General features: G+C 42.6%; 2 protein-coding genes across 9 annotated transcripts in view; one reads left to right on the top strand and one right to left on the bottom strand.

Annotated features, from left to right (window-relative positions):
• The window catches only part of FAM193A (family with sequence similarity 193 member A), a 170245-nt gene that overhangs the window by 31317 nt on the left and 116150 nt on the right, over positions 1 to 22778 (top strand). The gene's annotated exons all lie outside the window — the stretch shown is intronic.
• On the bottom strand, positions 8005 to 8721 carry LOC112858232 (Golgi SNAP receptor complex member 2). Its single transcript, XM_025921607.2, is given in 4 exon segments — positions 8005 to 8336; positions 8339 to 8384; positions 8387 to 8616; positions 8619 to 8721. Coding segments are annotated over 4 exon segments (711 nt in total).

Here is a 22778-nt window from a genome sequence, read left to right as displayed (position 1 = left end):
TCGTAGGGTAGTTCTGTTTTTAGTTTTTTGAGGAACCTCCATACTGTTTTCCAGAGTGGCTGCATCAGTTTGCATTCCCATAATTGTTACCATTCTAATGTCAATTTTGTGAAGGCATGAATTTGAAAAGGGGGAATTTTGAAGCTCCTAGTTTTGTGTGGAAATCACTTAGCGGTTGGCTGTGTGTCCCCCCCCCCCATCATTTCATTTCTCTGTGTTGTGGTTTTCCTGACTGCCTTCTGAGGTCAATACACTAATGTCCACAATGCAGTGTATACTTACAGGCAGAATTTATTTTAATTTTACATGTTTCTTAAAGGTCTGATGAGGTCACTTAAATGTCTTAGTGATTTGTGATAGCTGGTATCCTGGAAAGTCCTCATGTGACCTCATGTCCTTGAGAACGTCAGGAGTCTTTTGTAGAAAATAAAGTGACTTGAGGACATCCATATATAGTGGAATGGTGGTAGGAATTAGTTTAAAAGCATGGCTTTGGGGGGGCGCCTGGGTGGCGCAGTCGGTTGAGCGCCCGACTTCAGCCAGGTCACGATCTCGCGGTCCGTGAGTTCGAGCCCCGCGTCGGGCTCTGGGCTGATGGCTCAGAGCCTGGAGCCTGTTTCCAATTCTGTGTCTCCCTCTCTCTCTGCCCCTCCCCCGTTCATGCTCTGTCTCTCTCTGTCCCAAAAAATAAATAAACGTTGAAAAAAAAGATTAAAAAAAAAATAAAAAAAAATAAATAAAAGCATGGCTTTGGGGAATGTGTGAGTGGTTTGAGGTAGATGAGAGAGTGAGAATTTTAGTAGGACCCCACGAATGCTAATTGTTACCATGTGCTTTTCATGATTCTAAGATGTTTCTGGTATTAGAGGATTGAATCTTTAGTCTTGTAAACTATGCACATTGTTAGTGTTAGGGAATATTCTGTTTCTTAAAGGGTAATCACCCATTAAACTTTGTAGGTCAGTTCTTTTTTAATCTGTTTTTGTTTGTTTTTTTCCCAGTATCCATCCCACTTAAATTTGCCCTTTTCAAAAAAAAAAAAAATGTTTTTTCAAAGTTGTGCTAAAACACGTATATCATAAAATGTGCCATTTAAACCATATTTAAGCATACAATTCAGAGACATTTACCACGTTTTAACTAGTTCCTATTGTTAACAATTTTCTAAGTCATTAACTTTTTGTAATAATGATTGTTCCTATTTTGGGGAAGGTGGCTTTCTGAATTGATTTCTAATAGCCAAATATTTACTTTTCTCTTCCTTTGAAATAATACTAGTCGTTACAGCTATGAACTTAACTTTAAGTACAGCTTTGGCCAGACATCTAAAGTTTTGATATATAGTGTTCTCAGTTTCGTGTTTTTCTCAGTCTTTACTCAGCAGACATTCAGTTAGTGCATATTATGTTCAAGTTACTATGGTAAGTACTGGGAATTTACTGGTAATCCCTGTCCTCTAGTATTAAATATTGGTGGGACTGTAATTACAAATTTATGTCTTCATTAAAGTACTTGAGAGAGAGCTTTGAATATTGAAGTGAATTGGACTTTGAAATATGTGGTTTCAGCTTTTATAAATCTTACATTCCATTTGTTTTTTGTTTTTAATTTTTTTTTAAATTTTTTTAATGTTTATTTATTTTTGAGACAGAGAGAGACAGAGCATAAACGGGGGAGGGGCAGAGAGAGAGGGAGACACAGAATCGGAAGCAGGCTCCAGGCTCTGAGCCGTCAGCCCAGAGCCCGACGCGGGGCTCGAACTCACGGACCGCGAGATTGTGACCTGAGCTGAAGTCGGATGCTTAACCGACCGAGCCACCCAGGCGCCCCTAAATTTTTTTTTTTTTTAATGTTTATTTATTTTTGAGACAGAGAGAGACAGAGCATAAACGGGGGAGGGGCAGAGAGAGAGGGAGACACAGAATCGGAAGCAGGCTCCAGGCTCTGAGCCGTCAGCCCAGAGCCCGACGCGGGGCTCGAACTCACGGACTGCGAGATTGTGACCTGAGCTGAAGTCGGATGCTTAACCGACCGAGCCACCCAGGCGCCCCTAAATTTTTTTTTTTTAATGTTTATTTATTTTTGAGACAGAGAGAGACAGAGCATGAATGGGGGAGGGTCAGAGAGAGAGGGAGACACAGAATCCGAAGCAGGCTCCAGGCTCTGAGCTGTCAGCACAGAGCCCGGCGCGGGGCTCGAACTCACGGACTGCGAGATCATGACCTGAGCCGAAGTCGGACACTCAACCGACTGAGCCACCCAGGCACTCCTGTTTTTTGTTTTTAAGTGAATATGGCCTGTATAACTTGTGTCTGTTGGAGTGTAGGTTTCTGTTTGCTTTTTGGTAGCCTATTTGATCAACTGTGCAAGTGTTTCATGGAGTTTAACGCAAGAAGTATTCAGTGGAGTTTAAATCTTGACATAAATCCAACAATTATGCCTTATTTAAATTTGTCATTTATGTTTTTGTCTGCTTGGTTTGTTACCGATTGATAGGTGGCCTGTTTGACTATTGGTGACATCTGTTAATTTTTACCTGGAGACTTTACTGGCTTTGCATTTTATACATATTAACATGTTTATTTTTATGTTGAGTTGTGAGTTTCACGTCTTTATTAAAAGCATATTTGCTATTAACAGAGTAACCTTGTTACTTATAATGTTTATCTTTTCTTTAAAATTTTATTTTTAAGTAATCTCTTCACTTAATGTGCAGCTTGAACTTGTAACCCCAAGATCAGCAGTCACATGCTCCACCGACTGAGCCAGCCAGGCGCCCCACTTATGTTTTTCTGACTTTAAATTGCTACCCATGCATTTATTTTATTTGCATTTGCCTGCTTTATTTTGCCCATTTAAAACAGTCTGTCATTTTTATGGTAATAAATAGCTGCCGTTTTGACTTAATGGTTACTGTTACCATTAACCATTAATGGTTACTCTGGGTTACTTAACCCAGAGTCCTAGACTCTGTTAAGCACTTCACTTGTCATATCTCACTTGATTCTGTAGCAGCCCTCTGAGTGGATTTTTTTAATCTTCCCTTTGCAAATAAGGAAACTGAGGCTTGGAGGATTAATGAGTTGCCTAAGGACAAACAGTGAGTATTTTCAACCACAGTTGTACAGTATTTTAAGTGTCTGTTTTCTGAGCAGCCACAGGATTCAGTGTTGCTTTAAAAAATAAACAACATTTTTTTCTTTTTTTTTTTTGAGAGAGAGCAAGAGAGAGAGAGCTGGGGAGGGGCAGAGAGAGGGGGACAGAGGATCCAAAGCAGGCTCTGTGCTGTCAGTGCAGAGCCCGACGCAGGGCTGTAATTCATGAACCACAAGATCGTGACATGAGCCAAAATCAGAAGTTGGATGGTCGACTGACTGAGCCCCCCAGATGCCCGTAGTGTTGCTGTTCTTGCAGGATGTGTCAGAAGGAAGTTTTAGAAGGAAGTTTAATGGAGAGGTACATATTTTTTGAAGACATTCTTTTTGGGATTCTGCACCTGTCTCATGTGTCTCTTTATCTTTGACCATCACAATATCTAGTCACCATTTGTGTTGAACTTGTTGGTTCAGAGGTATGAGTCCAGATGGCCAGGCTAACTTCTTATATACTGAAACTATTATCACCTGGTACAGGTTTTCAACTCTTGGCTACTAAGAGTTCTAACCTAAAGTTGCAGGGGTGGGAAGGAAAAGTTTTCTGGATTGGTTGTTAGGTGCCAGTGAAAGATGCTACTTGCACTTGGGCCCTTCTCTCCTGGAGAAGCAGCACCATGTCTGTCTTGGGCATCTGTGCAGAATATGTACAGCTGCGTCTTATGGGATGGCTCTCTCACCCCAAAGGTCTCCCATTTAATGTGGTGAGTCCCCAGTAGGCCATTTCATCATTCTCCCCAGCCAGCTGTTTTGGGTGATGGGGTATGTGACAAGATGAGTGAATCCCAGGACCATGGGTCCTAACGATGAAAAGTTGTGCAGTAAGTCTGTAATGGTGACATGGGAGAACTGGGTGTATCAGTCCAGGTCCAATCAGGAAACAAACCATATAGTTAATTTATTATTTTATTTTATTTTATTTTATTTTGTATTTTTTTAAACCATATAGTAACTTAAACAAGGGAAATTTAATATATTAAGAAATTAGTAAGCTCCGCTAGAGTAACTGTAAACTGGAAAGGAAACTCTAAAGTATACTCAAGGGCTGAGGGATAGTACCCCCATGGAAGGACACATTTCGAAGGGGGCCATAGCCCAAAGCTGGGGTTCATACCTTGTTGGAGCACATGTGGTTGCAGCTGGGTTGCCTGGGCCAGAGCTAGTCCACAGTCACTGGGCAAGCAGGATCTGTCTGGGGTGCACGCAAGCTGAGGCTAGTGGGTGGGCATGCATGGCAGTCAGGGCACCCCTGCAGGCAGGCTGCCTGGGATGCGTCATGTCTGTGTTGGGAGGGCCACGGGAAACAGACCTCTAGGGTTCAGGTGAGCCAAGATGGGCAAGTGTGCAGGAGTCTGGGAAGCACGGCCAGAGCCGATTGCTGGAGCGGTAGCCTCCTTATTCAGGCGCTCAGACATTTCTGTGTATGACGTGGGCCAGGGCGGCTCTAGGCCACTATGTGGGACCAGGTTGGGTAGTAGGCTCACTAGATAGCCAGCCCTGCAGGACCCCTCACCTGTGCAGAGGCATGGGGGCTGCGGAGAGGTTGGAGGAAGCCAGTAACTGAGGCTGGGGCACGAGTCCGGCCTCTCTGGGGCTCCCAGCTATGTTGTTGCTTGCTGAGTGAGTCCAGTGCTAGAGAAGGCACGAAATGCCGAATACCAGACAAGCTGTGCCCTGCAGATACCTGGCATTGGAGAACCCGGATCGTTCTTGGCGGAAGTGTAGGTCACTGAGCAGATTCATCACTCCCACCCTTGCTGTCATGAGCGTATTAGAGTAAGTGTCAGGGAAAGAAGCTCAGAGACATGTGTGGCGCTGCTCATCTTGTCCACTGAGCTTTGAGAGCTGCGTTTGCAGGGCGTGTCCTTGCTGAGCATATTCACACAGGACACAGAGGCCCTTGCGTGCCAAGTCCGTCCTCACACCCCTTCTCTAGAGCCCTTTGCCACCGGTTATCGCTTCTTGTTCTCTCCAAATTCCTGACCGTCCTGCCAGACAGTAGCTTCCGTCAGTGAATTGGTGTGGATCTGCATCTCTGGCCATTTTTCCTTCCTGGCAAAGGGTCCATCCGACCATGCTTCTCAGACCTGTGCCCGCTGGTTTGGATTTTCCTGCCACTGGGCCTTCAGGACCGAGTCTGAGTGTAGTGTCATGTTGCAGCCGTCCGCTGGCTGGTGCCAACACATCACTTAAACCAACTGTAAACAGACTCAGCGTTTTCTTCCCTGACCGTTGGTCTCAGGGGAGTCCCTGAGAGGCTGTAGGTGTAGTTTCTAAAGTGGCGGTGAAGGAACTTGATTCTGCATATCGTGCATGTGATTCCAGGATCTTCCGGCACAAGTTACCCCGATGGGCAGCTCAGCTCAGCTCCCGTGTCAGGCAGTCAGCCTTTCCTGTCTGTCACTCTGAAAACCGCTGGAGAGTCTTCCGCTTGTTCGTTCAGTGAACGCTGCCTGCCCTAGGAGTGATGTTAGGGAAGGTGTTAGTGGAAGGAATGTGATTGGGACAAAGTCTCTGGTCTCACGGAGCCCATGGTCAGTTTCTCGGGAGAGAGGTGAGTGCATGTGGTTGAGAAGTGCTGCGGGAGCAGGAAGGCGGGACTAGCCACCCAGCCTGGAAAGGTGGGGGGGGGGGAGGGGATGAGTCAGCTTTGAAAGGGAAGATGATGCAGGAGTCCCAGCGCTCCCCTCCCGGAGAGGCACTTTCCAGGTGGCTGATGGGAGGAGGAACTCTCCCTGACCCCTCCCAGGCAGATGCTGGCAGAGAGGCAGTCCACTGTCGTCTTGGGAGTGCAGGTGTGGGATTCAGACTGCCTGGATTTGAATCCTAGCTCTGTGATGTTAGATGAGGTTTCCTGATGGTTCTGTTCCTTAGGTGTCACAGCTTTAAAATGAGACAATAGTGCCTACTTTGGAGTCATTGTAAGAGTCACAGGAAGAAGTACATGTATGGCATTTCGCATAATGCCTGGCACTTGGCTCTTGGCTTTGTAGCCTGGTGTGAGTCATTTCCTCTCCTTGGGGCTTTTGTAGTAACATGCACATCTTTTTATATTAATGCTCTTTCTTTCATTATGTTGGAACAGCTCACTCCTGTGGCATTTTCTCAAGAGCCAGAGAATATATGTGGTCTTTGGATGTGTCTCCAGCATCTTGTAGGTCTTCCGTAAATACTGACTGAACCATACAGAAGTAGGCATGTAGGAGAAATGGATTATTTTCTAACTATGAGGTTTGTTTCTGTCAATTTATTTCTGGTAATATGTTTTTTCCCCCTAAGTTTATTTATTTATTTTGAAAGAGAACGTGGGAGGGGGAGAGAGAGAAAAATCCCAAACAGGCTTTATACCAGCAGTGCTGAGCCCAATATGGGGCTCGATCCCACAAACCGTGAGATCACGACTTGAGCCGAAACCAAGAGTCGGATGCCTAACCAAGCGAGCCACCCAGGTGCCCCTCAGTCTTTGAGTCTTTAGTCAGATGACATTCATTCGACTAGGGCAGAGACGGTGTCTTCTCCCTCAAGGTGCCACCATATGTGGTCCTAGGCAAAAGTGTGGGTCATTCTTTATTAATCATAATGCTAGCCAGCACTGGATGGTCTCTAACTGTGTGCCAAGCTGGGGCTTGAAGCACTTCTTACCTCCTCATGGCAGGCCTGTGCGGCTGGTGCTTGAGGACAGAGAGAGGGTGAGTGATGCCCATGTCAACATGCTAGTAAGTGAGACTGGGCAGTCCGGCCACGACTTGGCATTCTTAGTTATTTCAGTAGAGTTGTTTTTCCTTTAACTTTTTATTCTTTATTTTGAAAAGTAAACTTTATTGAGTTATAATTTGCACACAGTAGGATGTACCCATTTTTTTCAAGTTTATTTTCAGAGAGAGAAGGTACGGGGTCGGGGCGGGGGGAGGGTGGAGCAGGGAGAAAATCCCAAGCAGGCTCTGCACTGTCAGTGCAGAGCTTGATGTAGGGCTTGAACCCACGAGCTGCAAGAACGTGACCTAAGCTGAAACCAAGAGTAAGAAACTTGACCGACTGAGCCACCCTAGGATACACCCATTTTAAACATACAGTTTTCTGAGTATGGATGAATGTTTACCATACTTAGGAAATTTCTGGGGTACCTGGGTGGCTCAGTCGGTTAAGTCTCCAACTCTTGGTTTTGGCTTAGGTCATGATCTCACGGTTCATGAGTTCTAGCCCTGCGTTGGGCCCCAGGCTGACAGAGCAGAGCCTGCTTGGGATTCTCTTTCCCTCCCTCTCTCTCTCTGCCCCTCCTCTGCTTGTACTCTTTCTCTCTCTCAAAATGGACAAACTTAAAAAAACAAAAACAAAAAAACCCCTAGGAAATGTCCATCACCCCACCCAGTTCCTTCAAGCCCTTTGCCAGTCCACCCCCTCTCCTCTGGCCCCAGGCAGCCATTGATGATTCTTGATAGGGTTTGACTAAAACCTCCCATCTTGCTGGCTATATTTTCTGTTCATTCATTTTTTGTTTTCTTTTCCCCCTTTTTTCTGCCTCTTCTTGGTTTTATTTAGCATGTTTTATGATTCCGTTTCATCTCTTCTGTTGACTTACTATTCATACCTTTTAAAATATTTTATACTTGCTGCCTTTGGGCTTACGGTGTACATTTTAATTTTTTGAATTTGTTTATCTTCAGAGAGAACATGTACTTCTTTCATTTCCAAAACACCATGCACCTTGGTCACACTAGCTTCTCTACCAAGGTGTCACAGAAAGCAGATTTGAAATTCCCACTAGGTTACAGATCACAGTTACTTCCAAGTTACTTCACAGTTAAGACGGCCATGGGTTTCAGTAGGCCTCCTTTGGGCTCCCCTTTCTCTTTCACGCACCCACACTCACACAGTGGGCAGGTCCTTCAGCCAGTGGGCGTGGCTGGCTCACTCCAGTACTGCTCCCCAAGGAACATGACCACTCGGGTGAGCGACGCCCCACGGATCGTACAGCCCTGTCCTGGAAAGCCACATCACTGTTGGATAAGCCCAGCATGTTGGCAGTGTCCGGGATCTTCTGAGTCCCCTTCAAGGTCAGTCTCTGGGCCCTCAGTCCTTCCAGAATATTGTGTCTGACTCCACTGAGGCCATCCATGCCATGGTGAATTTTCTGGAGGGAAGAGTCAGACCACAGTGAGTCATGCATTAGGGTGGTGGTGTCGAGTCATTAGTGGTGGAGGTGGCACCCAGAAGCTCCTCTTGCTGTCTTGTCTCTTCTGCTGTGCCCTTGTGTACCGCTGATGCTGGAAGTTTCTGAGAGCAGTCTACAGGTACTGGGTGTGCTACTTTAACCTGTCCGTGTGAAGCGTGGCGTTCTTTCTTTGGTTAGGGGGCTCTTTGCTGGACATAATCCCTAGAAGTTCTAGATGGCTGAATATCTGGTCTGTGTTTGCTTAGATTTTGTTTTCTACTAAATACAGAGACTGTTTGTGTGCCATCTCAGTCCCATGTGAGACTGGGCCTTAGGGACCTGCTTGTGTGTTTGCTGGTGTAGCGGCTCCACGTTGCCAGCCCCCACCAGGTCCGGTCCTGGCTTTACAGTGTACATTTAAAGAAAAAAAACTTTTTTAAGTTTATTTTTGAGAAAGAGACATAGCATGAGTGGGGGAGGAGCAGAGCAAGAGGGAATCCGAAGCAGGCTCCAGCCTCTGAGCTGTCAGCACAGGCCCAACGCGGGGCTCGAACCCACGAACTGTGAGATCATGACCTGAGCTGAAGTAGGACGCTTAACCGCCTGAGCCCCCCAGGCGCCCCTACAGTGTATATTTTAAATTCGTGCAAAGTGTACCTTCAAATGATATTATATTGCTTCACAGCGTAGTACAGGCATACTGGTTTTATATTGTGCTCCGCAGAAACTGTGTTTTTTACAAATTGAAGGTTTTTTATTGGTGCCGTTTTTCCAAAAGCAGTTACCCCCTTTGTGTCTCTGTCTTAGGTTAATAATTCTCGCAATATTTCAGAGTTTTTCCTCATTATTATGTTTGTTATGGTGATGTGTGATCAGTGATCTTTGATGTTACTGTTGTACTTGTTTTTGGGGCACCATTTACTGTGTCCATTAAGACCGTGGACTTAATTGATAAATGTGTGTATTCTAGCTGCTCTGCAGAATGTCAGTCACCATCCCACAACCCTCGCTGTCCTCAGGCCTCCCCACTCCCTGAGATACAGCAGTACTGAAATTAGGCCAACTGACAACCAACCCCACAGTGGCCTCTGAGGGTTCAAGTGAAAGGAAAGGTCACGCATCTCTCACTTGAAATCAAAAGCTAGACATGATGAAGCTGAGTGAGGGAGGGATGTCTAAAGCCAAGATAGGCTGAAAGGTAGGCCTCTTGTACCAAACAGCCAAGTTGCAAATGCCAAGGAAAAGTTCCTCAAGGAAATGAGTGCTACTCCAGTGAGCACATGAATGATAAGAAAGGGAAATGGCCTAACTACCGGTAGGGAGAAAATGTCAGTGGTCTGGAAGGAAGATCAAAACAGCTGCAATACTCTCTTAAACCAAAGCCTCTTCCAGAGCAAGGCCCTGACTCTCTTCAATTCCGTGAGGGCTGGAGGAGGAGAGGAAGCTGCAGAAGAAAAATCGGAAGCTTGCAGAGGTTGGTTCATGAGATTTAAGAAAGACGTCGTCTCCATGACACAAAAGTGCCAAGTGAGGCAGCAAGTGCTGATGGAGAAGCTGCAGCAAGTTCTCCAGAAGGTCTAGCTAGGATAATTCATGAAGGAGGCCACACTAAACAATGGATTCTCAGTGTAGACGAAAACAGCCTCATTTGGGGAGAAGACTGGGACTGTCATCGCTAGAGAGGAGAAGTCAGTGCCTGACTTCAAAGTTTCAAGGGACAAGCAGATTCTCTTGTTAGGGGCTAATGTAGCTGGTGACTTGAAGTTGGAGCCAGTGCTCATTTACCGTTGGGAAAATCCTAGGGCCCTGAAGAACTGTGCTGAATCTACTCTGCCTGCGCTCTACAGATGGAACAACAAAGCCTGGATGACAGCATATCTGTTTACAACATGGTTTACCAAATATCTGAAGCCGACTGTTCAGACCTACAGTTCAGAAAAAAAGATTCCTCTCAAAATAATACTGCTCATTGACATTGTACCCAGTCACCCAAGAGCTCTGGTGATGTAAAGCGAGATGAATGTTGTTTTCATGCCTGCTGATACAACATCCATTCTGCAGCCCATGGAGCAAGGAGTAATTTCTAATTTTGACTTTCTAGTCTTACTATTTAAGAAACACATATCTTAAAAAATATAAGGCTGTAGACGCCATAAATGGTGACTCTTCTGATGCAGCGTAAATTGAAAATCTTCTGGAGGGGCGCCTGGGTGGCACAGTCGGTTAAGCGTCCGACTTCAGCCAGGTCATGATCTCGCGGTCCGTGAGTTCGAGCCCCGCGTCGGGCTCTGGGCTGATGGCTCGGAGCCTGGAGCCTGTTTCCGATTCTGTGTCTCCCTCTCTCTCTGCCCCTCCCCCGTTCATGCTCTGTCTCTCTCTGTCCCAAAAATAAATAAACGTTGAAAAAAAAAATTAAAAAAAAAAAAAAAAAGAAAATCTTCTGGAAACGATTCACCATTCTGGATGTCCTTACGAAAATGTTTCTTGCTGTGGCTCATGGGAAGAGGTCAAAATATCAATATTAACAGGAGTTTGGGAGAAGTGGGTTCCAGCCCTCATGCAGGACTTTGAGGGGTTCAAGACTCCGTGGAGAAGTCACTGCAGATGGGGTGGAAACAGCAAGAGAACTATGATCAGGGGCTGAATGGCTGCGATCCCAGGGTCAAACTTGAACGGATGAGGAGCGCTTCCTACGGAGGAGCAAAGAAAGTGGTTTCTTGAGATGGACTCTGCTCCTGGTGAAGATGCCGTGAAGATGGTTGGAATGACAACCATCTAAATGGGATTTAGAATATGGCATAAACGTAGTTCATAAAGAGCGGCAGGGTTTGAAGGGACTGACTCCAATTTTGAAAGAAGTTGTACCGTGGGTAGAATGCTGTCAGACGCATCACGTGCCACAGAGAAATCATTTGGGAAAGGAAGAGGCGGCAAATTCATTCTCTTGTTTTGAGAAACTGCCACAGACACCCCAACCTTCAGCAACCAGGACCCTGATCAGTCAGCAGCAGTCTGCGTCAAGGCAAGACCCTCCACCAGCAAAAAGGTTGCAGCTCGCTGAAAGCTCGGATGATGGTTAGCATTTTTAATAGATACTGTATTTATAGTAATTTTAAAACAAGATACAAAGTTCAAGTATGTACATAATTTTTCTGCTATTGCACACTAATAGGCTACAGCATACTAGTGTACTGGGAAAAAGAAATTCATTTGAGTGGCTCTGTTTGCAGTGGTCTGGAGTTGAACCCACAGTCTAAGGTCTGCCTGCCAAAGGGCCTTTACATAGTATATTCCCAATTCTCTGATGTTATTTATTTTGCATTTATATGTTCTATTAACACACAGTACTCACTATTTTTGCTTTTGCAAGTTACCTTTTAGTGCAATTCTTGAAAAAACAGAAAAGACTGATTTTATTTTACTCGCATTATGTTTTTAGGGCTCTTCATTTCTTTTTTGTAGATCCAAGTTTCAGTATTACTCAGATTCTTTCTGCCTGAAATATCTTACCTTTCTTGTAGGTTAAGTCTCCTGGCAATGAATTTTCTTCAGTATTTGTTTCTGAGAAAATCTTTCTCCATTATTTTTAGAAAGATATCTTTGCTGGGTATAGAATTTTGACTTAATAGGTGGTGGTTGTTGCTTTTCCCTTTCAGTACTCTAAAAAAAAAAAAAAAAAATCACCGTCTTCTGGGTTTCAAGTCCCCATCCCCCTCCCCCACCAGGAACCCTGCTGTAATTCTTGTTTTTGTTCTTCTGTGTCTAATGTCTCTTATCTCTGGCTGCCTTCAAGATTTTCTCTTTTTCGTTTGTAGCATTTTGGAAGTGATATAACGAGGCAGGGGTTTTTTTTTTTTTTTTTTTTTTTTTGTTTTTGTTTTTGTTTTTTTTTAGCTGTGCTTCTTGGATCTGTGGTTTGGTGTGTCATTAATTTTGGAAAGTTCTCAACCGTAATTTCTTCTGCTCTGTTCACCTCTTGCTAGGATTCTGATTACCTATAAATGAGAATGTTTCCTATTGTGTCACACTTCTTGTTTGTTCCCCCCACCGCCCACCTTTTCTTTTTGTGTTTTAGTTTGGGTGAGTTGATCTGTCTTCAAGCTCACTGATTCTGTAGTGTTCATTTCCCTGCTGAAACTACCTTTCTGATGTTGTCCACTTTTTCTGTTAATAGTCTTTGATATATTATATATAGTTATTTCAAATTCTCTGTTAGATAGTTCCAACACCTGCTTCATGTCTGAATCTTGTTTTGATGATTGCTCTGTCTCTTGGGAGTGTGGGTTGTTTTTTCCCCATGCCTTTTATATGCTTTATAATTGTTTTTCAAAGACAGACATACTGTATAGGAGAGTAGAAACTGAAGTAAATCATTTTTATGCCTGGAAATGGACACAGCTTTCTTTCTACTCGGTCTTTAGTGCTGTAGTTTGTATTACTCTCATTAAAAGTAGACCTAGGTTTAGGATTTATTGTTGCTTTGGTTATTGTCAGTGCACCACAGCTGTCAAAGTTCTGTAGCAATGGCTTATGTTTAGTGTGAAGGTGGGTTACCAGAACTCTGTAATTCTGAGTTTTAAGTCTTCCCTATTTGTAGTACTTCACAAAGTGTATCTTTGCACACCCTTATTCCTCTCCGTCCGTCCTAGTAGTAGTCTTCAGTTGGCTGTTATTTGAAGCTTTTTTATTGAATCATGTTTGGTGGTAGTGTGGTGCTATCTTCGTTATTCTGAGTAAGACTCCGCGTTAGGCATGTATGGCAACCCCGAGTCTTGGGGAGTGGCCCTCTTGGTTCTTCTGCCCTTCTTCCTTGGCTCAGGTTATGGGCTCATTGTGCAATCCTGCCCCTTCTCCAGGAGTAAATGCCACCCCCCCCCCCATTCCCTTCCCCAAGTTGTAATGAGTGTTCACCACAGCCCTCCCCTGTACAGATTAAGGCTTTTGTTCCTTAGTGGAGATGGAAGGGAAGGACCTGGGTGAAATTTCTTGCCCCTCCCACTTGGCTGCTGCTCCCCTGCCCAGTTCTGTACTGCCATCAGTGCTTCTTAGGGCTCTTTCACGTCTTTTCAGTGACCATCCCGTGGGTTTCGTAGACAGGTTGCAAAGGGATACAGACTTCCCCAATTTCTGTGACCCCAGGAGTTGTCCTGACAGTTTGCAGTCTTCACAATTTGTCATCTGTTCATAACAGTCTTCTTATCAGTGCCGCATTGCATCCACCTCAGGTGAGTGTGTATGCTCTTTCCTTGAAGGCACTCGGAGTTTGGGCCAATTTGCTCCGTGACCTCAGTTCCCTGGTAGCTTCAAAAAAAGTCATGGACTCGAAATTAGTTGGTTTTCATTGTTAAGTGTGGGAGCAGTCCATCCTGGGGCAGAAGCCAGAAGCAACCTTCCTCTGTCTTGAGGAACGGAAAGAAGTTTTATAAAGCTTGATGAAGTCCAGTTCGTCATTTTTTTTTCCTTTTATCATTAGTGCTTTTCAGGATCCTAAGAAATCTGTCTACCCCAAGGTTGAAATCTTTTGTCTATTCTAAGGTTGGGAAGATTTTTTTACTTTGTTTTCATATTAAAGTTTTATAATTTTAGCTTTTTATGTTTTTAAAGATTTTATTTTTAAGTAATCTCTGTACCCAAGGAGAGACTTGAACTCATGACCCTGAGATCAAGAGCCGCACGCTCCACTGGCTGAGCCAGCCAGTGCCCCTATAATTTAGCTTTTATGTATAGGTCTGTTATTCATTTCACATTAATTTTTACAGTGGTGTTAGGTAAGGTTGGAGGTGTTTTCCTATGGATTTCCAGTTGTGTATCATTTACTGAGAAGCCTCTTCCTCACCAACTGAATTACCTTGTTCTTTTGTCAAACATTTATTTCTTTTTTTCAAAACTTTTTTATTGTTAAATGCTGTAAAAGAGCATAAAATGAATGTATAGCTCTGTAAATTATTTGAATTTGACCCCTAGTATGAGTACCAGTCAGATAAATAGAACATTCTGGTGACTCTAAAAGCCCACTAAGCATACATACCTAAACAGTATAGTTTTGCCTGTTTTTGAATATTACATAAATGGAAGCAAACTACCTACAGTCTTTGGTAATGACTTTTTTCATGCAATAATATTTTTAAGATTTCTTTTGAACTGAGCTACAATTTGATCATTTTATTGCTGAGTAGTGTTTCACTATACGAATAGACTACAATACATTTATCCATTCTATAGTTGATGGGTATCTGGGCTATTTCCAGTTTGGAGCTGGTATGAATAATCTTGTACAGGTATCTTGGTGCCTACAAAACAGGGTATCAGGAAAGATACGTATTTAGAAGAGAAACTACTTGGTCATAATATATTGTGTTTTTGAAGTCTTAAAATACAGTGTGTGTTCCCCAACATGGTTATACCTGTTTCCACTCTACCAGCAGTGCACCAGAGTTCCCGTGGTTTTGTTTTTTTGCCTAAATGGTCACAGTTGTGTTTTGTTTTTTTTTTTAATTTTTTTAACGTTTATTTATTTTTGAGACAGAGCATGAATGGGGAAGGGTTAGAGAGAGAGGGAGACACACAGTCTGAAGCAGGCTCCAGGCTCTGAGCTGTCAGCACAGAGCCCGACGCGGGGCCTGAACCCACGGACTGTGAGATCATGAACTGAGCCGAAGTTGGACGCTCAACCTACTGAGCCACCCAGGCGCCCCAACACAGTTTTTTTTTTTTATTTTAGCTACTCTGCTTGGTATTTTACTGTGATTTTAATTTGCATTCTTTGACTATATGTTAATTGACCATTTGGATATCCTTTTTTTGTGAAAGCCTGTTCAAGTCTTTTGCTCATTTATTTTCTATTGAGTTTTAGATCTTTTTCTTAGTTTTTTTTTTCTTTCTTAATGCTGTCTTTTGTCTAGAAGTTTATTTAAAAAAATTTTTTTAATGTTTATTTTTGAGAGAGAGAGAGAGAGAGAGAGAGAGACAAGAGTGTGAGTGGGCAAGGGGGTAGAGAGAGAGGGAGACATAGAACCCGAAGCAGGCTCTAGGCTCCGAGCAGGCTCAGCACAGCACCCAATGCAGGGCTCAAACTCATGAACCGCGAGATCATGACCTGAGCCGAAGTCGGAGGCTCAACCGACTGAGCCACCCAGGCACTCCTGGAAGTTTATTTTTAAATAGTTAGATCTGTTCACTCCTTTATGCTATAGTTCTTTTGATGTCTTGCTTTAAAATGTTTTCCTTCACTGGAGATCATGAAGATACCAATGTTACCTTTCACATTTAGGTCTATAATTTGAAATTGATTTTTGTATATCATGTGATGTAGGGATTATATTTTATTTTTCCTTCATTTGGATACATAGTTGTCGTAATACTGTTAGTTAAAAAGAATGTTCTTTCCACAGTGCTATGGAATGCCATCTCTGTTATAAATTTAGAGTCTATAAATTTGGTTCTGTGTTCTTTGTCTATCCTTGGATCAATACCATTCTCCCTCAGTTAGTGCAGCTATTTTTTTTTTTTTTTAATGTTTATTTATTTTTGAGAGAGACAGCATGAGCAGGGGCGGGGCAGAGAGAGAGAGAGAGAGAGCGGGAGGGAGGGAGGGAGGGAGAGAGAATCCCAAGCAGGCTCCATCCACACTGTCAGCAAAGAGCCCGACATAGGCTCGATTCCATGAACCATGAGATCATGACCTGAGCTGAATTCAAGACCTGGACATTTAACTGACTGCACCCCCCCCCCCCCCCCGCGGCACCCAGTACAGCGTTTTAGTAAGTCCTGGTAGTCCTCCTTGTTGGTTATTCTTGGCTCCCTTGTCTTTTTATGTAAATTCTAGACTCTCAGTTTCCATATACAGGTTTGTTTGAATTTTGGTTCAAATTCCATTGAATATATAGATCAGTCTGAGGAATGATGACATTGTCACCTCGAGTTTTTCATCTTTGAAGCTGATATTTTTCTCCATTTATTTGAGTATCTGTACTTTTTTCAATAAAAATGTATAGTTTTCTCTAACTTTGAGTTTTCATCTGTAAGTGTGTGATTTCCGTTTACTTTGGGTGTCTTTACTTCTGTCAATAAAGATTTATAGTCTTCTCTTTTAGGTATAGTTTTCTCTGCATGGTTTCCCTCTAGCTTTTGATCTATTCTTTGGCATTTAAGAAGTTTTAAAACCACTTAACTTAGAAACAATTTCAAATTTACAGAAAAGTACAAAAATATTACCAAATTTCTATATCCTCTTGGCCCAGATTCCCCAGCTTTTGGCATTTTACATTTGCCTTATCATTACATCTCTCCCTTCCTCTCTCTTCGCCTTCTCTCTATACACACATGTATATGTTTTACGATTTTTCTCTGGGCTCCCTTGAAGAAAAATTATAAACATAGTGTCCATTACCTCCAGTATGAGTGTGTATTTTTCTAAAAACAGGAACATTCTTCTCCATATAAATTGTATACCTGTCAAATCAGAAAATTAGCATTGTTACAGTATTAACATCTCACCCACAGGTTCTTTCAAATTTCACCATTTGTCCCCCAAATGTTCTTTTTTTTTTTTAATTTTAATGATTTTAATGTTTATTTATTTGGGGTGGGGGATGCAGAGAGAGGGAGGGAGGGGGAGAGAGCGAGAGAGAGAGAGAGAGAGAGAGAGAAAGAAAAAGAAAGAAAGAAAAGAAAGAAAGAAAGAAAGAAAGAAAGAGTCCCAAGGAGGCTCCATGCTGTCAGTAGAGAGCCTGACACAGAGCTTGATCTCAGGAACTGTGAGATCATGACCTGAGCTGAAAGCAAGAGTTGGATGCTTAATCAACTGAGCCACTCAGGCACTCTGCCTCCCCCCACCCCAGAGTGTTCCTAATAGCAAAAACAAACGAAAGAACTTTCCTCCCTGTTCCTTTATGGTCCAGAATAAGTTTCGAGATCACTCACTGTATTTGGTTGCCATATTTGGAATTTCTCAGTCTTTTGTCTTTCATGACCTTGACCTTTTTTTTTTTTTTTTTTCAAGACTTTATTTTTTGGGGCACCTGGATGGCTCAGTCGGTTGAGTGTCCGACTTCAGCTCAGGTCATGATCTCATGGTTCATGGGTTCGAGCCCCGTGTCCTGCTCTGTACTGACAGCTCAGCACAGAACTCAGATTCTGTGTCTCCCTCCCTCTCTGCCCCTCCCCTGTTCACGCTTTGTCTCTCACTCAAAGATAAATAAACAACAACAACAAAAAGATTTTATCTTTGAGTAATCTCTATATCCAATGTGGGGCTCAAACTTACAGCCCCAAGATCAAGAGTCACATGCTCCACCAACTGAGCCAGCCAGGCACTCTGACCTTGACATTTTTACGAGAGACTGCACACTTGGTGGAATGACCCTTAACTTGGGTGTATCTGAGGTTTCCCCCTGATTAGACTCAGATTTTGCATTTGAGCAGGAATTTCATACAAGTGATGCTGTGTTCTTTGTAGCCCATCATCTCAGGAGTTTGTGGTGTTGATTTGTTCCATTATGGGTGGCGATAACTCCCACCTAATGGTTAAGCTGTTATCTGATTGGTTTGTTCACTATAAAGTTAATAAGAATCTTGTATTTACTAGTAATGATTAGGTAATGTCTTTTGTAGGGAAATACTTTGAAGTTGTTGTAAATGTCCTGTTTCTCATCAGACCTTCTCCCTCTGGTTTTAGCATCTATTGGTGATTCTTAGTTGAGTCCAGTAAATCTGTGGGAGCCAAATGGTGACCTTTTAATGTTGTCATTCCTTTAGCGATTATTGACACTCTGCAGTAAGCTAGGGCTCTCCTTTCTTGTTATCTGTGTACCCCCTATATAAATATGAACTTACGGGTCTCTGTTTTATGCATTATATCAAATATGGCCAGATTTGGTGGAAACTCCTGGTTGTAATAGATTATATGCTGGCTGCTGAATCCTTTAGACATATCTTCATTGTTCTTTGAGTCTTTCTTTATAGTACCAGAAGTTCCGTTCTTATGTTGAGTTTTTTTCTGCCACAACCCTGAAATCAGCCATTATTCTAAGAAGCCTTGGTTTCTGTTAATAGACCATGGTATTTACAAATCAAAATTTGGGTGCTAGATGTTCTCACAGCCAACAGAGATAGGAAATAAATGTATGCGTGTGTAGACTCATCCACCTGTATCGGGTTTTGTGATCTATTAAAACCAGGAGTTTGCACCAGATCTTTTCAGTTCTGGTCCAGCATTTGGAGTTTACTATGGCCTTCTTCCATTGCATATTTGTGCCTCTCTAATCCTACACTGAGAAACCTCGCTGCATTATCTTCAGTATATTTCCTTATTTCTCAGTCCTTGTGTTTGTAATTAGTCTCCAACTGCCAGCCACGTTTCTCAGCCCTGGCTCCACTGACTCATGCTGCCCTTGCGTATTATGTCCCTCCGTACCATAATGGCCATAATGGCCAGTTTCCATGAGTGTAGCACCTGGTGGTTTTTTTTTTTTTTTTTTTGGTAGATGTTATAAGTGGTAACTTAAATTTTTAAAAAAATATTTGTTGTTGGTATATGGGAATATAATTTAAAATATTTTGTTCTTTATCAACATTTGTAAGATATTCTTATTTATTTTTACATCCTTTTGGGTTTTCTGTGCGTACAATTATATCATCTGCAAATAGTGACACTTCTTGTTCTCTTTTCTAATCATCAGTCCTTTTATTTTTCTTTCCTGACTGTTGTGGCTGGGATCTCTAGGATAAAGTTGAATAGAAATGATGGTTGCAGGTACCTTCAATCTCATTCCTGATTCCAAAGGGAAAACTTGCACTGTTTTGTTTTTACGTTTTTTGTTAATAGATTTTTTTTTTAAGATAGCCTTTATTTATCATTTTAAGAAAGTTACCTTGTATTCCTGGTTAATTAGGAATGTTTTTACTAATGAATGGATGTTCAGTTTTATCAAAAGCCTCTTCTGGCATCTGTTTAATTACATGGTACTTGTGTCTTGTTCTGTAATGTGATAAAGTAATTAGAAAATCAGCTCAGTGTTGAACTATGAATTCTTGGGTAAAAACCCACTTTGCCATAGTGGTATCCTTTTCTGTCTATTGCCAGATTCAGTTTGCTCATACAATAATTTAGAATTTTTTTGCATTTATTTTCATGAATGAGAGTAACTTGGAATTTTCTTTCATCTGTTGGATTTCAGGATGTAGATTATGGTTAATTTTTGGTGTGTACTTTTTTCTGTTATCTGGAAGAGTTTGTCTAAAATTAGACTTATTACGGGGCGCCTGGGTGGCTCAGTCGGTTGGCGGCCGACTTCGGCTCAGGTCATGATCTCACAGTTTGTGGGTTCGAGCCCCGCGTCGGGCTCTGTGCTGACAGCTCAGAGCCTGGAGCCTGCTTCGGATTCTGTGTCTCCCTCTCTCTCTGCCCCTTCCCTGCTTGCTCTCTGTCTCTCAAATAATAAACATTAAAAAAAATTAAAAAAATAAAATAAAATTAGACTTATTTCTTAAACATTTTGTTTTTGGGATGTTTATTTATTTTAAGGAGAAAGAGACAGAGCGTGAGTGGGGGAGGGGGCAGAGAGAGAGAGACACACACAGAATCCGAAGCAGGCTCCAGGCTTCGAGCTGTCAGCACAGAGCCCGACGTGGGGCTCAAACTCACGGACCACGAGGTCATGACCTGAGCCGAAGTAGGAGGCTTAACTGCCTGAGCCCCCCAGGCCCCTACACTTATTTCTTATTAAATTTTGCTAGAAGCCATCTCAGCTTGGACTTCCATCTGGTCGAGTTTATTTACTAATTAAAGTACTGCTCCAGTTTCTATCTATCTGTTTTGGTAAATTGTACTTTCTAGGAATTCTTTGAACATTTCATCAAACTTTCACCAAAAGTTTGACCTAAATATGTTGATACTTATTTATTGTTATTGCTATTTTAAGTGAGTTTGATGTAACGATGTTTTCATTTTGACCTTGGTGTTTTGTACGTTCTCCTTCCTCTTGAGTCTCGCCATTATCTGTCCATTTTTTTGCTCGTCTGAGAAGCAGTTTTTGGCTTTGTTGGTCTCTGCTAATGCACATGTATTTTGATTTTGATGCCCCACCTATACTCCCACCTCCCTTAGCTGGCTGGTGTGCCCATGCCCCAGCGATGTGAGCCCTAGGACTCATACAGCTGTATTTTGGGAAGGGTGCCTTCATCTGAGAAGCTGCCTTGCCCAGGAAGGGACTCCAGCACATCTTCCAGTGTCTGGAGCCAGCTCACCTACATCGAATCCTCGTTCTGAGACTTACCAGCCAGCGTGAACAAGTTTTCTCAAACTCAGCACTTTAATTTTCTTTTCAGTAAAGTGAGGATGGTAATTGGACTCACCATATAAGGCTGTTGGGATGATTAGAAGCTCCTGTACATATTGAGGAAATTAGTCTATTGCCTCTGTATTACAGATATTTTGTCTAAGTTGGTTATTAAAAAAAAAAAAACAACTTTATGCTTTACAGAAGTTTTAAATTTCTGTGTTAAAAAACTTGGGAGTTTAAAAGGATTAAAGTATTTAGAGCTATTGTCAGCTGTAGTCAAATTCTCATTTTCTAGCTGTTCTTTTTCCTATTTGTAAATTATTCCCTGTGACTTCATTTCCTTCTGCTTAGGGCTGGATATTTATTCTTTATTATTAGTTCATAGAAGATGGGAAAAGGGAGAAATAGTGACTTTCCAGCCCAGTACTGCTCAAGAGAAATGGAATGTAAGCCACATGTAATTGTAAAATTGTTAGTAACCGGGGGCGCAGGGCGGGGGGGTGGGGGGGGTGGGGGGCCTCAGTGGGTTAAGCGTCTGACTCTTGATCTCAGCTCAGGTCATGATCCCAGGGTTGTGGGATTCTGCCCCGTGTCAGTCTCAGCACTGAGTTTGGAGCCTGCTTGAGATATTCTCTCTGTCTCTGTCTCTGTCTCTGTCTCTCTCCCTCCCTCCCTCCCTTCCTCCCTCCCTCCCTCCCTCCCTCTTACTCCTTCAGTCTCCTCTGCCCCTCCCCCGCTCTCTCAAAAAAAAAAAAGAAGTGGGGAGGTGGAAAGAGCAGATGAAACATAATTGTTGAAGCTGAGTGATGGGTACGTGAAGAGTTCATTATACTATTCTTTCATCTTTTATATGTGTTGGGATATTTCCATAATAATGTCTTGAAAGTGTACTGAGGGGGTACCTGGCCAGAGCTTGTGACCCATCATCTCAGTTTGAGCCCCATGTAGGGTGTAGAAATTACTTAAAATAAAAGGGGGTACCTAGGTGGCTCGGTCAGTTAAGCATCTGACTCTTGATCTCAGCTTAGGTCTTGATCGCAGGGTTGCAAATTCGAGCTCTGCGTTGGGCTCCGTGCTGGGCGTGCAGCCTACTTAAAAATATATTTTTTTTAGTAACCATCTTATAAAGGTAAAAAGAAACAAATATAATCAATTTTACCTGGTATATTTTACTTAACCTTAAGTAACCAGCGACAATATTATTTCAGCATGGAATCAATAGAAAAATTATTACTGAAATATTTGCATTCCTTTTTTCATACAAGTCTTTGAAGTCTGGTGTGGATTTTATACTTTGCCACATCTCAGTTTGACTAATCACATTTCAAGTGCTCTGTAGCCACATTTTGACAGTGGCTACCAAGCTGGATCTTGTGTTAGTTTAGGGATCAGCTCAAAGCTGTCTAAAATTGCTTTTGACTTTGCTCTTAAAAAAAAAAAATTTTTTTTTTATTGAGGTATGATATACAACATTATATTAGTTGCAGGTGTACAACATAATAAGGCAGTGTTTGTATACATGTGATCACCACAGTAAGTCTGATATCTGTCACCACACCCGGTTGCAGACTTTTTTCTTACGATGAGAATTGTTCAGATCTGTTCTCTGAGCAACTTTAAAATATGCAATACAGTATCGTTAACTGTAGTTGTCATGACGTACACAATGATGTCCCTAGGACTTACTTATCTTATAACTGGGAGCTTGCACCTTTTGACCCCCTTCACCCATTTCTCTCCTCCTCCAGCCCTGCCGCTGGCATTGCCAGTCTGTTTTGTCTGAGCTCAGTATTTGTTCTTTTCATTGTCGTTTTTTAGATTCAGCATGTAAGTGAAACAATATGGGATTTGTCCTTTTCTGACTTACTTCGCCTTAGCATAGTGCCCTCGAGATCCGTTGGTGTTGAGATTTTGTTCTTTTTTATGGCTGAGTAGTGCTCCATTGTGTTTTCTCCGTTCTTCCATTAATGGACCCTTGGGCTGCTTCCATGCCTTGGCTCTTGTAGCTGCTACTGTAGTGAACGTGGAGGTGCAGACATGGTTTTGAGCTAGTGTTTCCGTTTTCTTTGGATACATGCCCGGAAGTGGAATTGCTAGGTCACATGGTAGCTCTGTTTCTGATTTTGTGAGGGACCCCCGGCCTGTTTTCCACAGCAGCTGCACTGCTCCCACCAACAGTGCCCGGGGTTCCAC

This window comes from Puma concolor, chromosome B1, assembly GCF_028749965.1.
Source record: "Puma concolor isolate L17-30 chromosome B1, mPumCon1.1.hap2, whole genome shotgun sequence".
Classification (NCBI taxonomy): domain Eukaryota; kingdom Metazoa; phylum Chordata; class Mammalia; order Carnivora; family Felidae; genus Puma; species Puma concolor.
The sequence above is the reverse complement of the archived record's forward strand: the minus strand, read 5'-3'. Positions and strand labels throughout refer to the sequence as shown.